The sequence below is a fragment of the Mesocricetus auratus genome, unplaced genomic scaffold (genome assembly GCF_017639785.1).
Source record: "Mesocricetus auratus isolate SY011 unplaced genomic scaffold, BCM_Maur_2.0 Super-Scaffold_100009, whole genome shotgun sequence".
NCBI classification, from domain to species: Eukaryota; Metazoa; Chordata; class Mammalia; order Rodentia; family Cricetidae; genus Mesocricetus; species Mesocricetus auratus.
This window is the reverse complement of record NW_024429193.1, coordinates 32,478,539-32,496,427: the sequence shown is the minus strand read 5'-3', so window position 1 is coordinate 32,496,427 and position 17,889 is coordinate 32,478,539. Positions and strand designations below refer to the sequence as shown.

The 17,889-nt window shown below is 37.6% G+C and overlaps 1 protein-coding gene across 3 annotated transcripts in view; it reads left to right on the top strand.

Annotated features, from left to right (window-relative positions):
• Nucleotides 1-6,035, top strand: part of Ndst4 (N-deacetylase and N-sulfotransferase 4) — a 300,475-nt gene extending 294,440 nt beyond the window's left edge. For all 3 annotated transcript variants that reach the window (XM_040751907.1, XM_040751906.1, XM_040751908.1), the window contains one exon: nt 2,080-6,035. In XM_040751907.1, the coding sequence (XP_040607841.1) occupies nt 2,080-2,199 (120 nt within the window). In that variant the 3' untranslated portion in view covers nt 2,200-6,035. The remainder of the gene's footprint in view (nt 1-2,079) is intronic.
• Nucleotides 6,036-17,889: the final 11,854 nt, after the last annotated feature.

Here is a 17,889-nt window from a genome sequence, read left to right as displayed (position 1 = left end):
TATATACTAAAACATAACTCCTTTCCATACTGTAAGGCACTTAAAAATAGTTTGGTAAACAATGGTATTAAAAAAAACCAAGTATTCAAAAAATGTACTCAGTGCATACTATTTTAGCTTGCTTTATATTTCTGTGATAAGCATGACAACTAAAAAACAACTTAGAGGAAAAAAAGGTTTATTTCAGTTTACAGCTTCCAGGTCACACTCCAACACTAAAAGAAGCCAAGGCAGGAACCTGGAGGCAGAGGTTGAAGAAGAGACCATGGAGGATGCTGTTTATTGGCTTACTTCCCTTGGCTTCCTCAGTTACCATCTTCTACAGTCCTGGCCATCATGCCCAAGGCTGGCACATCCCATAGTGGGCTGGGCCCTCCCGCATCAATTAAAAGTCAGAAAATGCCCTACAGACATGCCCACAGGCCAATTGAATGCAGCCAATTTGTCAGTTAATGTTCCTTCTTTCAGAAATATCTCTGGTTTGGGCAAGTTGACAAAAACTAACCAGTGTACATACGTCTTACAACAAAAACATGTCTGACATTAGCTAAGCTATGCAAAAGATATAAGGATTAAATAGCTACTGAAATTCATTATAGGGTGAATAATTTAGTTAGGGCTATAGGGTTATAACAAGAGCACAAAATAATAATAAATTAAACTAAAAAAGACAAAAAATAATAGAAATCGTAGTATGTGAAAGACGAATTATATTAGAGATGGCGACTGGAAACCAGCCAGAGATTGTGAGCATTTCTCCTAAGGCAAGGTGGGCAAGGGCAGGATGCATTCTTCATGTGTTGCTATGGTGATATAAGTGCCAGAAAGTCCTTAATATACTTTTGAACTCAGTAATTTCTAAAGGGTTTCAGAAATCACTTTAATCTGCCTGAAACATCAATGTAGCATTCCCACTACTGTAAACATCTTATTCCCCATTTGAAGTGCTTACCATCTGCTTTAAGGGAAGAAACATAATGAAATGCTTGGCGAATGGTCCAAGATGAAATGTAATTGTCCTAACTCCATTTCCACAGTATACACAAAAGTTGCTAGGGGAGTTTTATGAAGAAAGAAATTCATTTGTGTTTAAAATGTTGAGAAGAGCTTAGGAGAGATGGTGGCATTTCTTTGCAATAGAAAACTTTGATAACTATGAATATTTGCACATGAAAGTATTGATCAGTTTTATGGGAGACAGAAAATAAAACAGAAAAAGATAACTTTACTTGGTTGTTGTATGAAGAATTTGGTGGAGAAAAAGCAAGTTAACAATTTTCTGTTTTATGAAAGTGTGTGTGTGTGTGTGTGTGTGTGTGTGTGTGTGTGTGTGTGTATTCACTCATTTATCTGGGATCTGGAGTGATAGCTCATCAGGTAAGAGCATAACTGCAACTCCAGCAGAGCCCCAAACTATCCAGTGTCCCAAGCCTCTCCAGATACCTGAGTACATGTGAGAATATAAACAGAAACACACATTTATGCATATAAATAGAAGTAATCTTGAAAAACATGTTACAACTAAAAACGGGGGGGGGGAGGGTCTTTAAAAAGCCCAAACACTTCAGGTTGCTGTGGCATCTAAAAGAGTTACAAGGAAGCGTTTCAGAGCTATTATGTATAATATTTAATAAAGAGAGAAATCCTGAATACAATCGTCAAATATGTGTTGTAGCCAGTTATTCTTATAATCGGTAATTTTACTCATTACAGACAGATATGTTTTTTAAATGTTTAGTATAAGGAATAATTTTTAAAGGAAATTTGTATATTTTTATCTCACTCATTCTTGTACATTCGGTTGTTCATTAACGCCTCCTCACTCTCTGGTATTACCCTTCAGTTTCCTCTCTGCACATGAGCAAGGGCCATAACGGTAGTTAACTCTCCCAGGACTCACGTGCACCTCATTGCATTACATCTATGGTTTAGTCAGAATTTCTAAAAATGTAAAATGTGTGATTCAGGAAAAAAAAATAGTCAACGAGCAGTTTGTAGACACATATGTGATACACTATTTCCAAAATGCAGATACTTGATGAACTAAGCGTGTCCTTCAAGTCTTCCTTTTGTTTCCAGTCCAGAACGTTCCTCTCCAATTACTACCGGGATCACAATGTGGAGCTCTCGAAGCTGCTGCACAGGCTGGGGCAGCCTCTGCCCTCCTGGCTGAGACAGGAGCTGCAGAAAGTGAGATAGCATCCGCGAAGAGAACATGGCACTGAGTCACTGTTAAGTAGCAAAGGCGAACCGCGCAGCTTTCTCCTTTTCGTACACTTGTGATTGTCAAGAGAGGACTGTGAATAAATCCCCTTCAATGTTTTCCATAAAATGAAAGCATATGCACGCATTGGCAGTTATTAGCATTAATCCTTACATAAGGCTTTTGGAAACAAAATATGGGTTTCTGGCACTATCCAGTTTCTTGTCTGGGGGTCATCATGCAGCTCACTTCTCTGTTAACCAGCTTCCAGGACATCACATCACTAATGTTATGACTATATGCAAGTTACCAATTAAAAATTTGAGGAAAAGATAAGTGCTATAGTGTCTATAAATGAAGTCAGATCTAACCCACTGTCTGAATTAAGGGCTAATGTTTGTAAGTATCATTTTCTGGTTCTGTTGGTCCATCTTTCCCTTGTGGGGCAGGGAGGGATCATGTTCATCACAAGTTCCAAGTCATCACAAGGGCATGCCATCCTCAGAAAACTCCAACATGGTCTCTTGAGAGCTCCAGTAAGACAGAAGCGTGTGATTCTGAACTGCAGTATCCCAATAGATGAGGGCTATCTTTAATGGGCCCGTTATCTTACTACATTACCAAGGTTCCCACCTTGGCAGTGATGTAGCATTTATATATATTTGTTCATTATTCTAAATAATGAGCTGCACTCAAAAGAAATGTACACTAAGTTGCAATGCAGTTCTAAACAGGCGCTGTTCCTTCTAAGTAAGAAATACGTCCATCTTTTTAAAGCATGATGTTTCATATATGCAACTACATCTATTATAATAAAGTTTTACTGTCTATTTTAAGATATTTCTAAAATTTAAGTTGTATCCCCAAAGTTACCTATTTGAACATCACTACTTCCCTAACTTGAACCCAATTTCATGGACATAAAACCCACAAGTTAATTTTAAGACAAAAGTGCTATTTTTGTTTTGAGTTACAGGTTCCTACAGTATTTGAAAACTATATAAAATAATGTTAACGGGAATTTTATCCTATTTGTCCATGATGATCTATGGAAACTTTAACTTTTTAGTGATACATGAAGGTAAATTTTCACCAGAACAGTCAGTCAAGGTAATTTTGAGAACATTACCCACAAATAAATCTTCATCTTCCAGAACAATTTTGCTAAAGGTTATAAATAATACCGTCATCCCCATTGTGTGAGAATTTATTCTTGCATTAATTAGATAACAAACAGGTAGGTTTTTTTTTGGTGGTGGTTAGGTAAACAAATCAAATTTGGCTATTCTAAAAGAGCATTGGTATCTTTTTACATATTGTAAACCTAACTTGTCATCTATATTTCTTTTGTTTGTTTGCTATTTTTTGTTTTTTTTAATTTAAATTTGAAACAAGCTTGCTTTACATGTCAATCCCAGCTCCCTCTTCCTATCATCCTTCCCTGCCTCCCCCAAGTCCCCTAAGCCCTCACCCCATGCCCCCTCCCCTCCCAAGGAAGGGTGAAGCCCTCCATGGGAGATCTCCAAAGTCTGTCATATCACCAGCGGCAGGGTCTTGCCATGTGGAATGGGGTCATCTGTATTTCACATTTTTTTATTTTCTGTTTTTTCTTGGCATTCCTGTTTAAAGGCACTTGATCTTTATCAGAAAAGGTTAGCTGTTTTCTTCTTTGTTGATATAACTAACAATAATTTCCTGGTTTCATTTTTAGCTGTGGGTACTAAGTTCTCACCCTTGTTACTTATATAAGAACATGACACAGTCCCTTTAAAATGGTGAAATAATTATTACAATTATTCATTTAGACCATTACAATTTATTCACCATCTCCCTCCCACTTATACTATAGTGTTTCTGCCACTTTCTTTTGCTCTGTGTCTGGTATGACTATCTAGCCCAGTCTGCAAACACTCCCGCCCTTCCATCTGGTGCACTGGGATTACAAGGGTGTAGTACTACACTCAACTCTAATCATTATTTTCTTAACCTAGAGAAAAATCCTCTTTCCTTCACAAGGGACTAAAATGAATGTAAAAAGGATTCTTTCATACCAAATAATATTGCTAGAGCTCGAGAACTTCCAACTCATCACCAGATTTAACATTGAAATGGATTGAATTTTCTGCATTTTCTTGCCTTTGAATAACGTATATATATCAGTGAGCCACTCCACCGGTATCTGAAAGCAAATATCATTCAAACATAGCCATTATCTCTATTTTATTGTTATTCCAATCATTATGTATATTTTTCTTGCTATGTTTGATAATGAAGTGAGCAACTGTATTTAATTATTTAGTTAATCTTCATCTAAAGGCTTGGAGAAGTCTAGTAAATGGAACTGAACTGTAGTAATCCAGAAATCTCAGCTTTAATAATATATTCCTTTTTAAGATTTCTTCCCACTTCAGAACTGTCATCTTGGAATTTATTAGTGTAATTCTTTCGAATTTGTATTATGTCTTCAGTTTTATGCAACATACATTTATTTAAACATTAGAATACCTTTTCATGCCCTTTAGCATACAGGTATGGCGTCTTCATTCCTTTCCAGACTTTTAGGGCCTTGTTCGACTTACAAGGCTGAATGTCAACTACTTCATTTTGTTAAAGGCATAAATAGTATTTAATTGCATCAGATACTAATTCTTAAAAGTTATATTATCAAAATTCATCCAAAATAAAATTTAGTTTCTATTTAACAATGACCAAAACATAATTTGAAGAGCATGAATAACAGTACTTCTGGTTTAACACACACACAAACACACACACATACACACACAGAGGCACATACACCTTACAGACTTCTTTTTTTTTGCCTAAACTGTAGCAAAGCCAACTTACATTTAGTATTGTCTTGCTTTTAAAATCTTGCTGTTTTAAATAATACAAAGTAACCTATATTCTAGACTTATTGATCGATTTATTTTAAATTACAGGAAACATAAGGTATTTATATAGACATAATATTAAATACTTCTATTTCTGGTGGTGGCAGAAAATTCTGTTTGCTTGAGGAAAATAGAGGGGCTCAAAAATAACACTAGCCATTACTTCATAGTGGACTGTGCATATCATATCTTTTTTCTAAATCAATTTTAGGAATGCAACCCTGACAGAAAACTATATACACACTTCAAAATGTGCAAATATCTGTAAATGCGTTGTGTCTGAGAAGCCTCAAGAGTTTTTGGTCTCACAAATAGTTTTTGGTTTTTGTTGTTGTTGTTGTTGTTGTTTGTTTGTTTTTTCCCAGTGAAATACATGTGACAAGCCGAGAGAAAACTCTACATGGAATGAAATGAAATTGTTAAAATAGCTGTTGTCACCCTAAAATAAAGGACCATGGCTGTGTTCTCATCAGAATATACCCTGATACTAGTGCAGCCACTGGAGTGACGCTGTTTCTTCTGAAGCCAGGATATGAGTACCAGTTCATTCCTCCTTCCCTTGTCTTCATCACTGCATACACATTTCCTGGATGCCAAACATCCAGTGCTTGTCCCAGAATGGGGAATGGGCTTTTCAAAATAGGCATCCTTGTCCCAGTCCTACCTTTCAGTAGCTGTGTGGCCTTAGATAATTTGTGGAATTTCCTTGAGCCACATTTTTCCCGTGCAAATTAGAGACAATAAAATAATTACTCAAGAGCTTTTTATAGCCTCTCAGTTAGAATATGTTTGGCTAACAGCATAATGCCTGAAATGGTTGTGCTGAAATATGTTAATCATAAAAATAATGTATAACTAATCATGTCTCTCTTCTTTTCTATCACATAGGAATGTTTGTTTTCTACTCCTGCTAATAATAAAACATATATGATAAAATACATAATTGTATCTGATCAAATGGGAAGCTAGCTTCCTGGTCATTGTCCTGGAGTAGACTGTGTACTGCTGTGTCCTTCACAGCTTCTCTGTTCTGACTGCCTCCCTCCTCCCGTTCCGACACCTTTTGATTTCCTCACGGATGACCTCCCTGTTATCTCTTCTTTCTAACCCTCTCCTTAATTCTCTTCTAACCCAGTAGACACATTGCCACAAATGTTAAATCTACACCTCTAATTTCTTCAACACATGAGAAGTTTAATGGTGGCATATGTGCTAATGTTATATGGAGGCATATATAACAAAGAGTTAATGCCATCTATCGTCACCTAAAAAGTACAAGGAAATGTCCCTGAATTCTCTACAAATCTCAACTTCAACTTTCTAATGAAAGCTTTTTTTTTCTGTAGATGAAAACACTTAATTATATTTGTTTATATTTTATATTTATAAATATCAAACATAATTTTCTGTATTTTCCCATGGCAAATATATGATACATTCAAGATATATCAGTAGACGAACAATTAAAAATTTTGAGATATTTATATTCCTGTGTTTATATTGGGTCCTCATAATCTAGTTGGCATTTTATCCCTGTAACACTAAGGCTTTGATTTAACAAATTTCAGATGTCACATGTGGATAAAATCTACATCATCTGCCACCATGGATCTAAATTCTCCTTTCACTTGCTGCTTGTTTGGTAGCCTTCGATTCATTCTCTGTGTGAAAAAGGCATTTTTATGTAGAGTATTAAGAAACTACTAAACTTGTAGCACAGGACAGACACAATCAACAGTCATTTACTAACCATGTACAGTCACAGCTCAGGGACAGGTCCTTGCATGCCACATAAGCCCATGAGGAGACTATATTTTGGAACAGAGTGAATGGGGGCTGTAGGAAGCAAATGTTGTATTTCAATAAGGTGTTTCCCACAGATGGAGGACATAGGTGACTTGTCTGAATAAGATGTTGTGATGGAAGGGAGGTAAACCCAGCCCGCTAATAGGGAAACGTGAACACTGCAGATCTATCCAGTGTGGATGGGTTTGAGGGGGGAAAACTCTGTGCAGGAGTAGAATGAGATGGAACTGGAGATTAGGTCTGCTGACGCTCTCCTGATTTTACCAGATGTCTCTAATGCCATAAAAGGGAGTCTTAATTTCCTACTTTACCTAAACTGTGAACATTGTGATATGACAGACTAGCACTTACCTTCTTATTAACATAGACTATGAATGGAATTGTCCACTTCTCTGTAAATTGTATCCATACCACTGGAAAAAATACACTTTATAGTTTGAAGATAAAACGAGATCATTCACTATCTTTAAACTTTCAAGTATTCATGTAAATGAAAGTTTTGTAAAAGTCCATAGCAAGGTCTGTGAAGAATTTTTTTAAAGTATAATTTGCAGTTTTGACTTCCAGACCTTTCTTTCTTCACATTAAAAAATACATTAAAAATTCAAGTAACAATCCATTTGCATTTTCAATTATGCTACAATTTTAGACTCCAGACATTTGTATAGGAACTATTAAAGCATCTATTTTTGTCTCTTCCTTAATAAATTTCTTAGATGTGTTGGCATCGTTGATTCGCAAACATTTTAATCTTTGAACACTAGACAATCAACATAGCTATGGAGTTCTATTTCCCTTCCCTCCCTAATCTCTTCCTATCTACAATAAAACAATATTGTCTCTCAAGTCTGTAAAACTTGACTTGGATCTATGACTTGAAGCTCTTTTACTACTCTCTCGGTTCTTTAGATATGAGGCAATTAATACCAAGGTATCGATACTAATACTTTGATATGTCTAGATTATGCTATTCACATGCACTTGCTTCTATAATTTTCCACATAAAGCTACATGATACCCTATTAAAATAGATTACAATATCTTTTTATTAGTGTATCAAATGTATATAACATAAAATATGTCACAGAATGTGAAATATATTAGATAAAAGCATAAAATTACCTTCTGTCTTTTACTTGGTACAAACTTAAATACAACTTTGGACATATATTTATAAGATACATAGTTATCCTCTAGTTCACATACCCAGGACACATATTTTGAGAGATGTTTGGTTGAAGAGTTTCGCCTGCTGTCTAAATTCAATTTTATTTGCAAATCTCCATCTCCTGGCCAGATTTTCTAAGGCCATATTTCCTCTCAGTCCCACAGATGAATTTGAACATCCCTAGATAGAGGAATTGAACTATTTTGACTGTTGTTCCTTCATAATGATTTAAAGATCTGACAGTCTTACTTCCCACAAATCTGCTCATTTATAATCAGAGCGAGGCTAAAAGCTGCCTTTCTGCAACACATTGAATGGGAAAAGGGGCATGGCTTTGAATTTAAAAGTTCAATCTATTGAAGAGGATAAACATTGGTGACTTGGTACTTGACCATGCAGGCCAATGAGTTTTAGCTTTCTTTTTCACGGACAAAAACAATAATATTAATTGTTAATGAGATGTTGAATACATCTGTGTAAACAGAATAATCCTTCCAAAACTTTGGGCACTTTCTGACTTGAATTAAAGTAGAATTAAAAATATCTCTATATGACCAGGTATACCCATTGGAAACACAAGTAGTTTTGAGTATTATTAGTTATTTAAGCCTGTATTATCAGTTCCTTAAGTTTCACAAATGTTTTCAGAAATATAAATGACCTACCAGAAATATGATACTAAAAACACACAGTTGAAAAAGAAACAGAAAGCTGTTGGCAAAGATAGATAAAAGAGAATCATGACAATATTGTGGATGCCAGAGGTCATTTCCAGTTGTTAGACTTGGGATAAAAGAGAAAAATCTTACATAACACAACATCAGGAAACAGCCTCGACTATTTCTGACAGGGAAGCAAAAGCAGAATCCTAGTATAAGGACCAAGACACACAGATGTACAAATGACCTTGTGTCAGATGAGAAAATGTTACACTGGTATATTTTCTTTTATTTTTTCTGTGATTTCTGATGAAGACAGACCACAAAATCAATAAACTGCAGTGGGGAGAGTTGTTGTGATGGGTACACTCACCTGCTTGCTCTTGAGGTTCGAACCAAGACTGATTTGTCCAAGTTACCTGAAATAATTTCGGCAGTCTATACTCGCCATGCAGAAGGCACAGACATTAATTTTGTCTTTGTCGATTCAGGTAGCAGTCTGGACACTAAATTCTCAGTGTAGAGGTCCATGTTTTTCTCTCTTGAATGTTTCCAGAACATTTCCTAAAAATCAGTGTTCTTGCCCAGAAGTCTTCATCATATTAAAAAAAATTAAGCCTATGCAAATTTATTACGCATATTGAAACAAAAATTATTTCAACTGCAGGTGACAATTAAGGGCAGGGCAGCATGGCAAAACTCAGAAGAAACATGACAGCAGACACAGACAAGTAGTTACATTCTTGTCACACTTGGCACACATAAAAAGATGCAAACTCCAACCCCAGCCACCCTTAATCAATGCACATAATACAACCACTTAGCAGCTATTGTGCTGTTCTTTGAGAAGAGCCACCTTTATTCAGCACCTTCTCACCCTACCCCCCCACTATGAATCTATTTAAAATACTTTCAATCTGAGGAAAGGAGCAGAAGAGTGTGGGAGCAGGAGGGACAGTTGCATGGAGTTATGGTCACTTCCTGATTCTATTTTGTCCCCAGACCCCTTTTGTAATCCTCACTGTCCTGTGATTTCCTGATGTTTATACTACAAGTGATAGTAGCAGTTGGCCCTGGAGTTATTGAGAGGGTTCTATAACTTACAACTTTAAAGAGCACCCAGAACAGCCACTGGCATGTAGCAACACCATGACTGTGACCTGTATTTTACATTTCCTCTTATAGACACATAATGTGTACTTTAAAAATATATCCCAAAATGTTGACTTCAGCATACTCAGAGACAGAAAAGCTCCGTAGTCACAAGTGATTTTGGAGGATATCACAGTGATAGCTTTATATATGCTTGTAAGTTCTAGTTCTATCAAAAATATATATGATGTTAGCCACGCTGTGAAATTCTTCTGAGCCTCATTTCCTCCTGAAGAAAGAACTGGAAATAAAAAGCTAAAGCTAGAGCACAGGCAAGTGAAAGCAAGATCTAAGATAAATGAATAAAAGGTTATAATAGGAAACTCAACTGCTCTCATTAAATCACATCCCCCTCAAAAAAAGATGTATTCAGAACACCAAGAAAATGGCATAAGTCTATCATCATGCCTGTAGAAATGAACATAAAACTGTTTGGAACTATTCCTGAGGAGGAAAGGGAAAGACAAAGTTCCAGAAGAAACCGGAGATTAGAAACATCAATTTAGATTATCAAATTGGGTAAAGAAAACTGCATTAGAGAAATGATTAGCTCTTGAACTTCACAATATTCACTGATGGCCAAGAATCTCAAGTTCTGGAATAGTATAAAATAACCTACAGAAAACAATTTTTTTAATATATTACTGGGAATCTAGAGAAAGAGGTTCCATAATCTGGAAGAATCTCCTTGGAATTGAACAAACTGACCAGATATCTTTAATCATCAAGTATTAAACCTACTCTGTTGATATTCTTTGTGGATTTTCATGATGCTGTTAGAGTGGGTAGTTCTCTTCTGAATTATTTAAACGCAGTTTTGTTTTATCTTTTTTGTGTTCCAATAACCCCCTTTAGAGTAAAATTTCGTAGGGTACCAGAGCTAAGGCACATCTACAGCAAGATGGTGTAGAAAATTGTATGTTAAGGGTCAAGTTCACTTTTTAGAAATGCTGTCCCAGAGCTAATAAAGATTTTGTATCTTCAAAGGTACTAAAATATTTTAATAAGAATATACACCATTTCAAGTAGCACATCTCTTCTTCTAGCAGACGGGATACTGAGGCAGAATTATGAGTTTAAGGCCAGCGTGAGCAATAGAGGAAAGAGCTTGTCTTAAATTACTTGTTTAATTAACAACAACAAAAGCCACAACAAGATAACACCAAGGAAAGAACGTGAGTTATAAATCCTCTATGGCTCTAGGAAAAGCAAAAGTTCATTATATAATCCTCTTCCAAAAAAAAAAGTTTGCCAACATTCCACCTGAAGAAGCACTCATTTTGAATCAATATTACTTGGCTCTACATGTGTGTGAGTAGCCCAAATCAAAGAAATGCTCCAAAGCAGCAGAGCTAAATTCTAAGAATTGCTAAGAATTGTAGGACTGGTCAAAAATATGGAGGCAATGCTCTGTCTTCACAGAAAGGACAGTCAAACGGAGAGGCAATGGACATCTCAATGCCTCCTTCAGTTCCAATGCAGCAGTCACCAGGACACTTTCGACATTTAAACATGCTTAGATATAGAGACATTGATGGCATCAAATATGTATGAACCCATAAAATATCTGTTTAGATTCATTGATATCTAAATGAATAAGCAAGAGAAATATAAATCACATCTTTGGAGTTTGCTTTCTTTTTTTTTTGTTTCTTTTGTTGTCTTTGGGGGGGGTGTGTTTGTTAGAGTGTCCTAAGAGTAACTGGTTACTGTTGTCTTGTTGTCAATTGGCCAGATTTTAAAGGAATTGGGGTTATAGGCCAAGATTTGCAATTTATCGGTAAGAAAAGTGTATATAGAAAGCCAGACAAGAGTGTAAATATCAGATCAATAATCTGGACTCAGAATGAATGACGTAAATAAATATAAGCGTCTTAGATCTCAACAACTTACTAATAAAGCCCAATTTTCCATCCACGAACTAGCCATCAACCCTTAACCCTGAAGCACATGGAGGCTTAGTCACAAGTATTTTTATATTAAGTCTTAGAAAGATGTATATATTACACTACATTAGTCAGAGTCTAGGGGCAAAGGCAGACTATACTGAAAGGTGGCTGGACAATGTAGTCCAGCTAGATTTTAGAACAAAAGAAATGTTTGGTAAAGAGCCAGAAATTCTGCATCATTATTATCCCTTCTAGCACCACGTTCATTGTGTTCTTCTTTTTCCCTCTCTTTTTTAGTTTAAATTAGAAACAAGCTTGTTTTATATGCCAATTCCAGTTCCCTCTACCTCCTCTCCTCCCCTGACCACCCCCCCCATCCCATCCCATTTCTGCTCCTCAGGGAGGGTGAGGCCTTCCAAAGGGGATCTTCAAAGTCTGTCACATCATTTGGAACAGGGCCTAGGCTCTCCCTGGCATACCTAGGCTGAAAGAGTATCCCTCAATGTAGAATGGGCTCCCAACTTACAATCATACACTAGGGATAAATATTGATCCACTACCAGAGGCCCCATAGACTGCCCAGGCCTCCTAACTGACACCCATGTTCTGGGGGTCTTGGTCGGCCCTATGCTGGTTTGCCAGCTATCTGTCTCGGGTCCATGAGCTCCTCCTTGTTCAGGTCAGCTGTTTCGATGGGTTTCTCCAGCATGATCTTGACCTCTTTGCTCTGGAACTGGATTCCAGGAGTTTGGCTAAGTGCTTAGCTGGGGCTTGTCTGCTTCTGCTTCCATCAGCTACTGGCTCTAGGGTACCCTTTCATAAAGGAAGACAATGTAAAGTCCTCTATGGTGATGTAGAAAATCTGAGTTATGGACTCTGCCAGGATCAGAAACAGTTCCTTATGCTCTAGCAATTCCAGCACAAATTACACTCTCTCAAGTAGGCAGACACGCAGTGGTATTTGATCTGTCCTTTGTCATAGATGACAGCTTTACCAATGCTGTGTCATTCATCCCAAACCTGCTATTCATTCTCAAATCATTTTCTACCAGTACTCAAGGAATTTAATGAATGTTGTTCTTCTTTGACAATAACACCCCTTCCTATCACATGTAAATATTTCTAGGACTTTTTATTTTATTGCTATATATTAATTATGTATAATATTGGATTTTTTACATCGTATCCATAAATGTGCTTAATGTATTTTGATCAGTGAATTCACCTTGTTGATGTTCAGGCATCTGTAGTGGCCTGTCCTTGGTAATCTGACAGGATACACCTTCAGCTGCAGCCACTAAGAGCACCACTTGTGCACATTCACTATGTTCCCTTTTAAAAGGTCTTTTCTCAACTTCCCAACTCCCATCCTCCTCTCTCTCTCTCTCTCTTTCATTCTCTCCCTCAGTCTGTCTATCTGTTTCTCTCTTTCTCTGTCTCTGTTTGTCTCTCTCTGCCCTTCTTTCCTCTCTCCTGCTGCTCCTGTCCCCAGAGGCCAGTCTCCCCTTCCCCTTTCCCATTTTCATGATCTTTTTCCCTAATTAAAAATAAAAAACCTGCTTGAACCCTGTCTCATGGTGTCTTTCTCTTGAGCATTGATTACCTTAATTTACAACACACCTCAGTTACCCTCTCCTTTTATTCTCCATCTCCTAATGATTCCCTTCTTTCTACACAGGTCCACTTCTACTCTTGTGTCTTCATTTGTTTTTCTTATTTTTATATATTCTATCATAAGAAAAAATGGAAACTAAATAAAACAACCAAAATTAATCAGATCCAAAATATATACCACAAAGTGAACTTATAAACAAAATTGGCATTCAGAATGAAAGCTGTGAAGACTGACAGTAAATTTTACACTTTCGGTATTAAATATATTCTATGTAGTTTTTAACAAATTTATTCATTTTGCATTATTTATCTATTCATTTAGTTTCGATGACAAGTGAGTTTCATTACAGTTGCTTACAGGGTCTGGTATGATATTTACAGGATCATGGTCACCTTAGCTGTGACCAGACCACTAAGAAAATGTCTCTCCCACTCTTACTGCCAGAGACTATTACCAGCTCACAGACACACAAGGAGGGGTAGACTTCATGAACCCAACTAGATATCAATATATGAATTGCAGTTTTTTTTGTTTTCTTTGCTCATTGGGGGTCCATCACCTAGGTCCCAAATAAATATATGGAGACTAATTATTACTAATGAATGCCCAGCCTTAACTTAGCTCATTTCTAGCCAGCTTTTCTTAACGTTAATTACCCTATCTACCTTTTGCCTCTGGGGTTTTATCTTTCTTTATTCTCTCTCTATATTTCTTTAATTATTACTCTGTGGATTGCTGTGTGACTGGGTGGCTGGCCCCTGACACCCTCCTCTTCTTTGCCTTTCTTGTTCCTGTCTTCTCTTTTTCTCCTATTTATTCTCTCTTCTGGCAGGTCCACCCATCCTGCCCAGCTGTTGGTCATTCAGCTCTTTATTAGACCAATCCAGCATTTAAGCAGGCAAAGTAACACAGCTTCACAGAGTTAAACAAACGGAACATGAAAGAATGCAACACGTCTTTGCACCATTAAACAAATATTCCGCAGCATAAAAAATGTATCACATCTTAAATTAATATTCCACAATGGTAAACTCTGGTGGAGGGGCACACCCATCCTCTTCTTCCCTCGTGGCAGTTTGTTGACAGTCAGATCTAGCACAGATCTCAAATGCTGTGGGGTCAGGGGTGCCAAAGATAGCAGCTGGCTCCTTCTTCCAGATCTTACATTCTTTTCATCATGTCTTCTGTTATTGACCCTTGAAAAGGACTGATACAGAAATTCCATTTGTGCTTGAGCACTCCACTTCAGGCATGGAACAGGCCTCAAATCTTATCAGAGAGCACATGGTTTCTCACAGTATCGATTTGCTACTATTGCATCAGTGCTAGCTAAACAGTAGTGGAGCATACAACAGCTACAAATAAGTAAGACTTTTGACGGTTCTCCTAAGTTACACCATCCTTCCTTTCGTGAGCTAGATAGACATTAGAGAGAAGACTTCCAACAGGTTTTCCTTATCCCCTGATGAAAGTGAGCAGATTCTTTGGCAACCAGCTCTCACCATCTTATTCTAGTGGTCAACCAATAGTTATGGCAAATGCCTTTATATTCAGATGCCTCAGAGGCTTCCTTAAGTCTTCACTAGTTGGAGATGGCCCACACCTGGTACTGGACTTTTTGCCTAGTAACCTGTGGTTCCATAAGCAGTTTTGTTTTATTTTATTTTATGACTAGTTTACCCATTAGCAAGTTTCCTTCTGGGTTTTTCACACATCCTTAGTTTGATTAATAATTCCTGAGCTCTTCCACACTTCCTTGTCTCCTTTCTTCCTTAAATTCAACCTTTTTGTTTCCCCCTTCAGTTTTCATTCTGCATGTATTTCTTACCATCCATTCATTTCTTAAAGACTCTTTTTCATCCATAGGTTCCCTGCTTTACACTCACTCATTCATACTAAACCCATGATAATTTTTCTAATCTGTGTTGCCTCACTTAAAGCAATATTTTTTGTTCTATCATTTTTTCTGCAAATTTAATATTTTTGTTTTTCTTTACAGGTGAACAAAACTGCATTTTGTATATGTACTTCATTTTCATCTCTCTGTTAGTTGATGATCATCTAGGCTAATTCTATTTTATTGCCATTGTAAAAATAGCAGCATAAAGCATGGAAGAGAAAGCATCCCTGCGGAGGGTGGCAGAGTACTTTGGGTATGTGTCCCGAGCTGATCACATAATAATTCTGCTCTTAGCTTTTGAGAAACCACCACAATTGTTCCAGTACTGCCAGCTCCAATTTACATTTCTTTTTTTATCACTTTTTATTCTAATTTTAAATAGCTTGTTTTACATGTCAATCCCAGTTCCCTCTCCCTCCCCTCCTCCCGCACTCCCCATCCCCCCCAGCCTCCCACCCTATTGCCAATTCCTTCCACATAGGGGATATGTAGAGTCTGACATTTCTCTCAGGGTAGGGTCCAGGCACTCCTCTAAGAGTCCAGGCTGAGAGAGCAACCCTCTTTGTGCTATGGGCACACGATGACTGTTTGTATTCCAGGGATAGACACTGATCCACTGCTCAGGGCCCCATAAGTTGCCCAGGCCTTCTCACTGACACTCACATTTGGGGGGGATCCAGATCAGTCCCATGCTGGCCTCCCCGCTGTCGGTCTGGGGTCCAAGAGCTCTTCCCTGTCCAGATCAGCTGTCTCTGCTGGTTTTGCCAGCCCATTCTTTGCCAATTTGCTCATCGCTCCTCTCTCTCTGTCACTGGGTTTCTTGGGTTCAGTTCAGTGTTTAACTGTGCGTGTTTGCCTCTGCTTCCATCAGTCACTGGATGAAGGCTCCCAGATGGTTATAGACATCAAGTTCATTATCAGGAATAGGCATTCGAGGTAGTCTCTCCACTATTGCTTAGCTTGCCAACTGGTATTATCCCTTTAGATCACTAGAGGTCACTCTGGTGCCTGATCTGTCTTCTAACCTATGATTCCCTCTTCCCCCTATTTTACCTCCACCCACTCAGACTTCCTGTTCCCCCATGACCTACTCTTTCTTCCTCTTCTCCCCCCTCTCTTCTTCCCAGCTCCCACTCTCCACCAACAAATAAGCGTTCTTCATTCTTCATCTCCATTCCAGCATTTGTCATCATTTAATTTCTTGTTATCCTTCATTTGGTCATGACATGTGATATCAAAGTGTGTGTGTGTGTGTGTGTGTGTGTGTGTGTGTTGTAAGTATTCATACCTGTGAGTGCAGGGAGGGGCAGAGGTTAATATCAGGTGTCTTTCTCAGTTTCTCTCCATTTATTTATCAAGACAATGCTCTTGTTGACTTTTGTGTGGTAATGTTGTGTTCTGCTACTATGCCTGCCAGTTGTACAGTTGTAGAAGTTTCTAAAGAAGTCTTTAGGATCTTTTGTATATAGAATAAATTCTTCTGCAAAGAATATTTTAACTTACTACCTATTGATATCCTTTTGTTTCCTTCTCTTGTCTTTCTGCTCTACTTCCTTCCTTTGATAGCCCTTTATTCCTTCTCTTACTACTCTAGTGAAGACTTCGAGCACTAAGTTGAGTAGCAGCAGATAGAATAGATACCCTTGTTTTGATTCTTATCTAAGATGGAATGCTTCAAATTTTCGCCCATTTAGCTTGAAAAAGTTAGCTGTAGGTTTTCATATATAACCCTTACTGTGTAAAATATGTTCTTTCTAAATCTGTGTCCCCCATAGCTTTCAATATTTTCTCAACATATAAAATTTCAAATTAGTTAAAGTCGCATAAAATATTGAAATAAATATATACTTCTAAGTATTATCATGAATATAAAAGTCTATGTAATCCAAATATCAGTAAGAATCAGGATTAATTAGCAGAATCTGCTTTTTTAGTATTGAGATGGATTTGTCTAAACAAGAAGGCATAAGGAAGAAGAGAAATTTGAGGATTTTTGAGAGTTTTTGGAAGCCAACATTAGCAGGCATGCTACTGCTTCTCACCACCCATATCCAATCTTAGGCCTCAGGTTTCACTCCACTACAAGAAAAGTGAGAACAGCCAGGCGTTGGTGGCACACGCCTTTAATCCCAGCACTCGGGAGGCAGAGGCAGGCGGATCTCTGTGAGTTCAAGGCCAGCCTGGTCTACAAAGTGAGTTCCAGGACAGCCTCCAAAGCTACAGAGAAACCCTGTCTCAAAAAAATAAAAAAAAAACAAACAAACAAACAAAAAGGGCTGGAGAGATGGCTCAGCCGTTAAAGGCTAGGCTCACAACCAAAAGTATAAGAAAAGTGAGAACTGTTTACCAATGGTCTTGGTGAATGGGACATACATTTGGTAAACAGTTTCATGCCCCTATGTGTGTAGCTATAGAACATTTGCAACATTTCATCCTTAAGGGAAACTCCTTGAGACAGAAAGTAAGAACTCAATATAGCTTCAGGAAGTCCTTGGAACTTAACAGAATCATTAGGTCACAGATTCAGCAAAGGCTGCTGAGAGTCACTCTTGGACAAGCAAACTGCAACCTGGAAGCAAACATAGCCAGCCACCTGGAAGAAG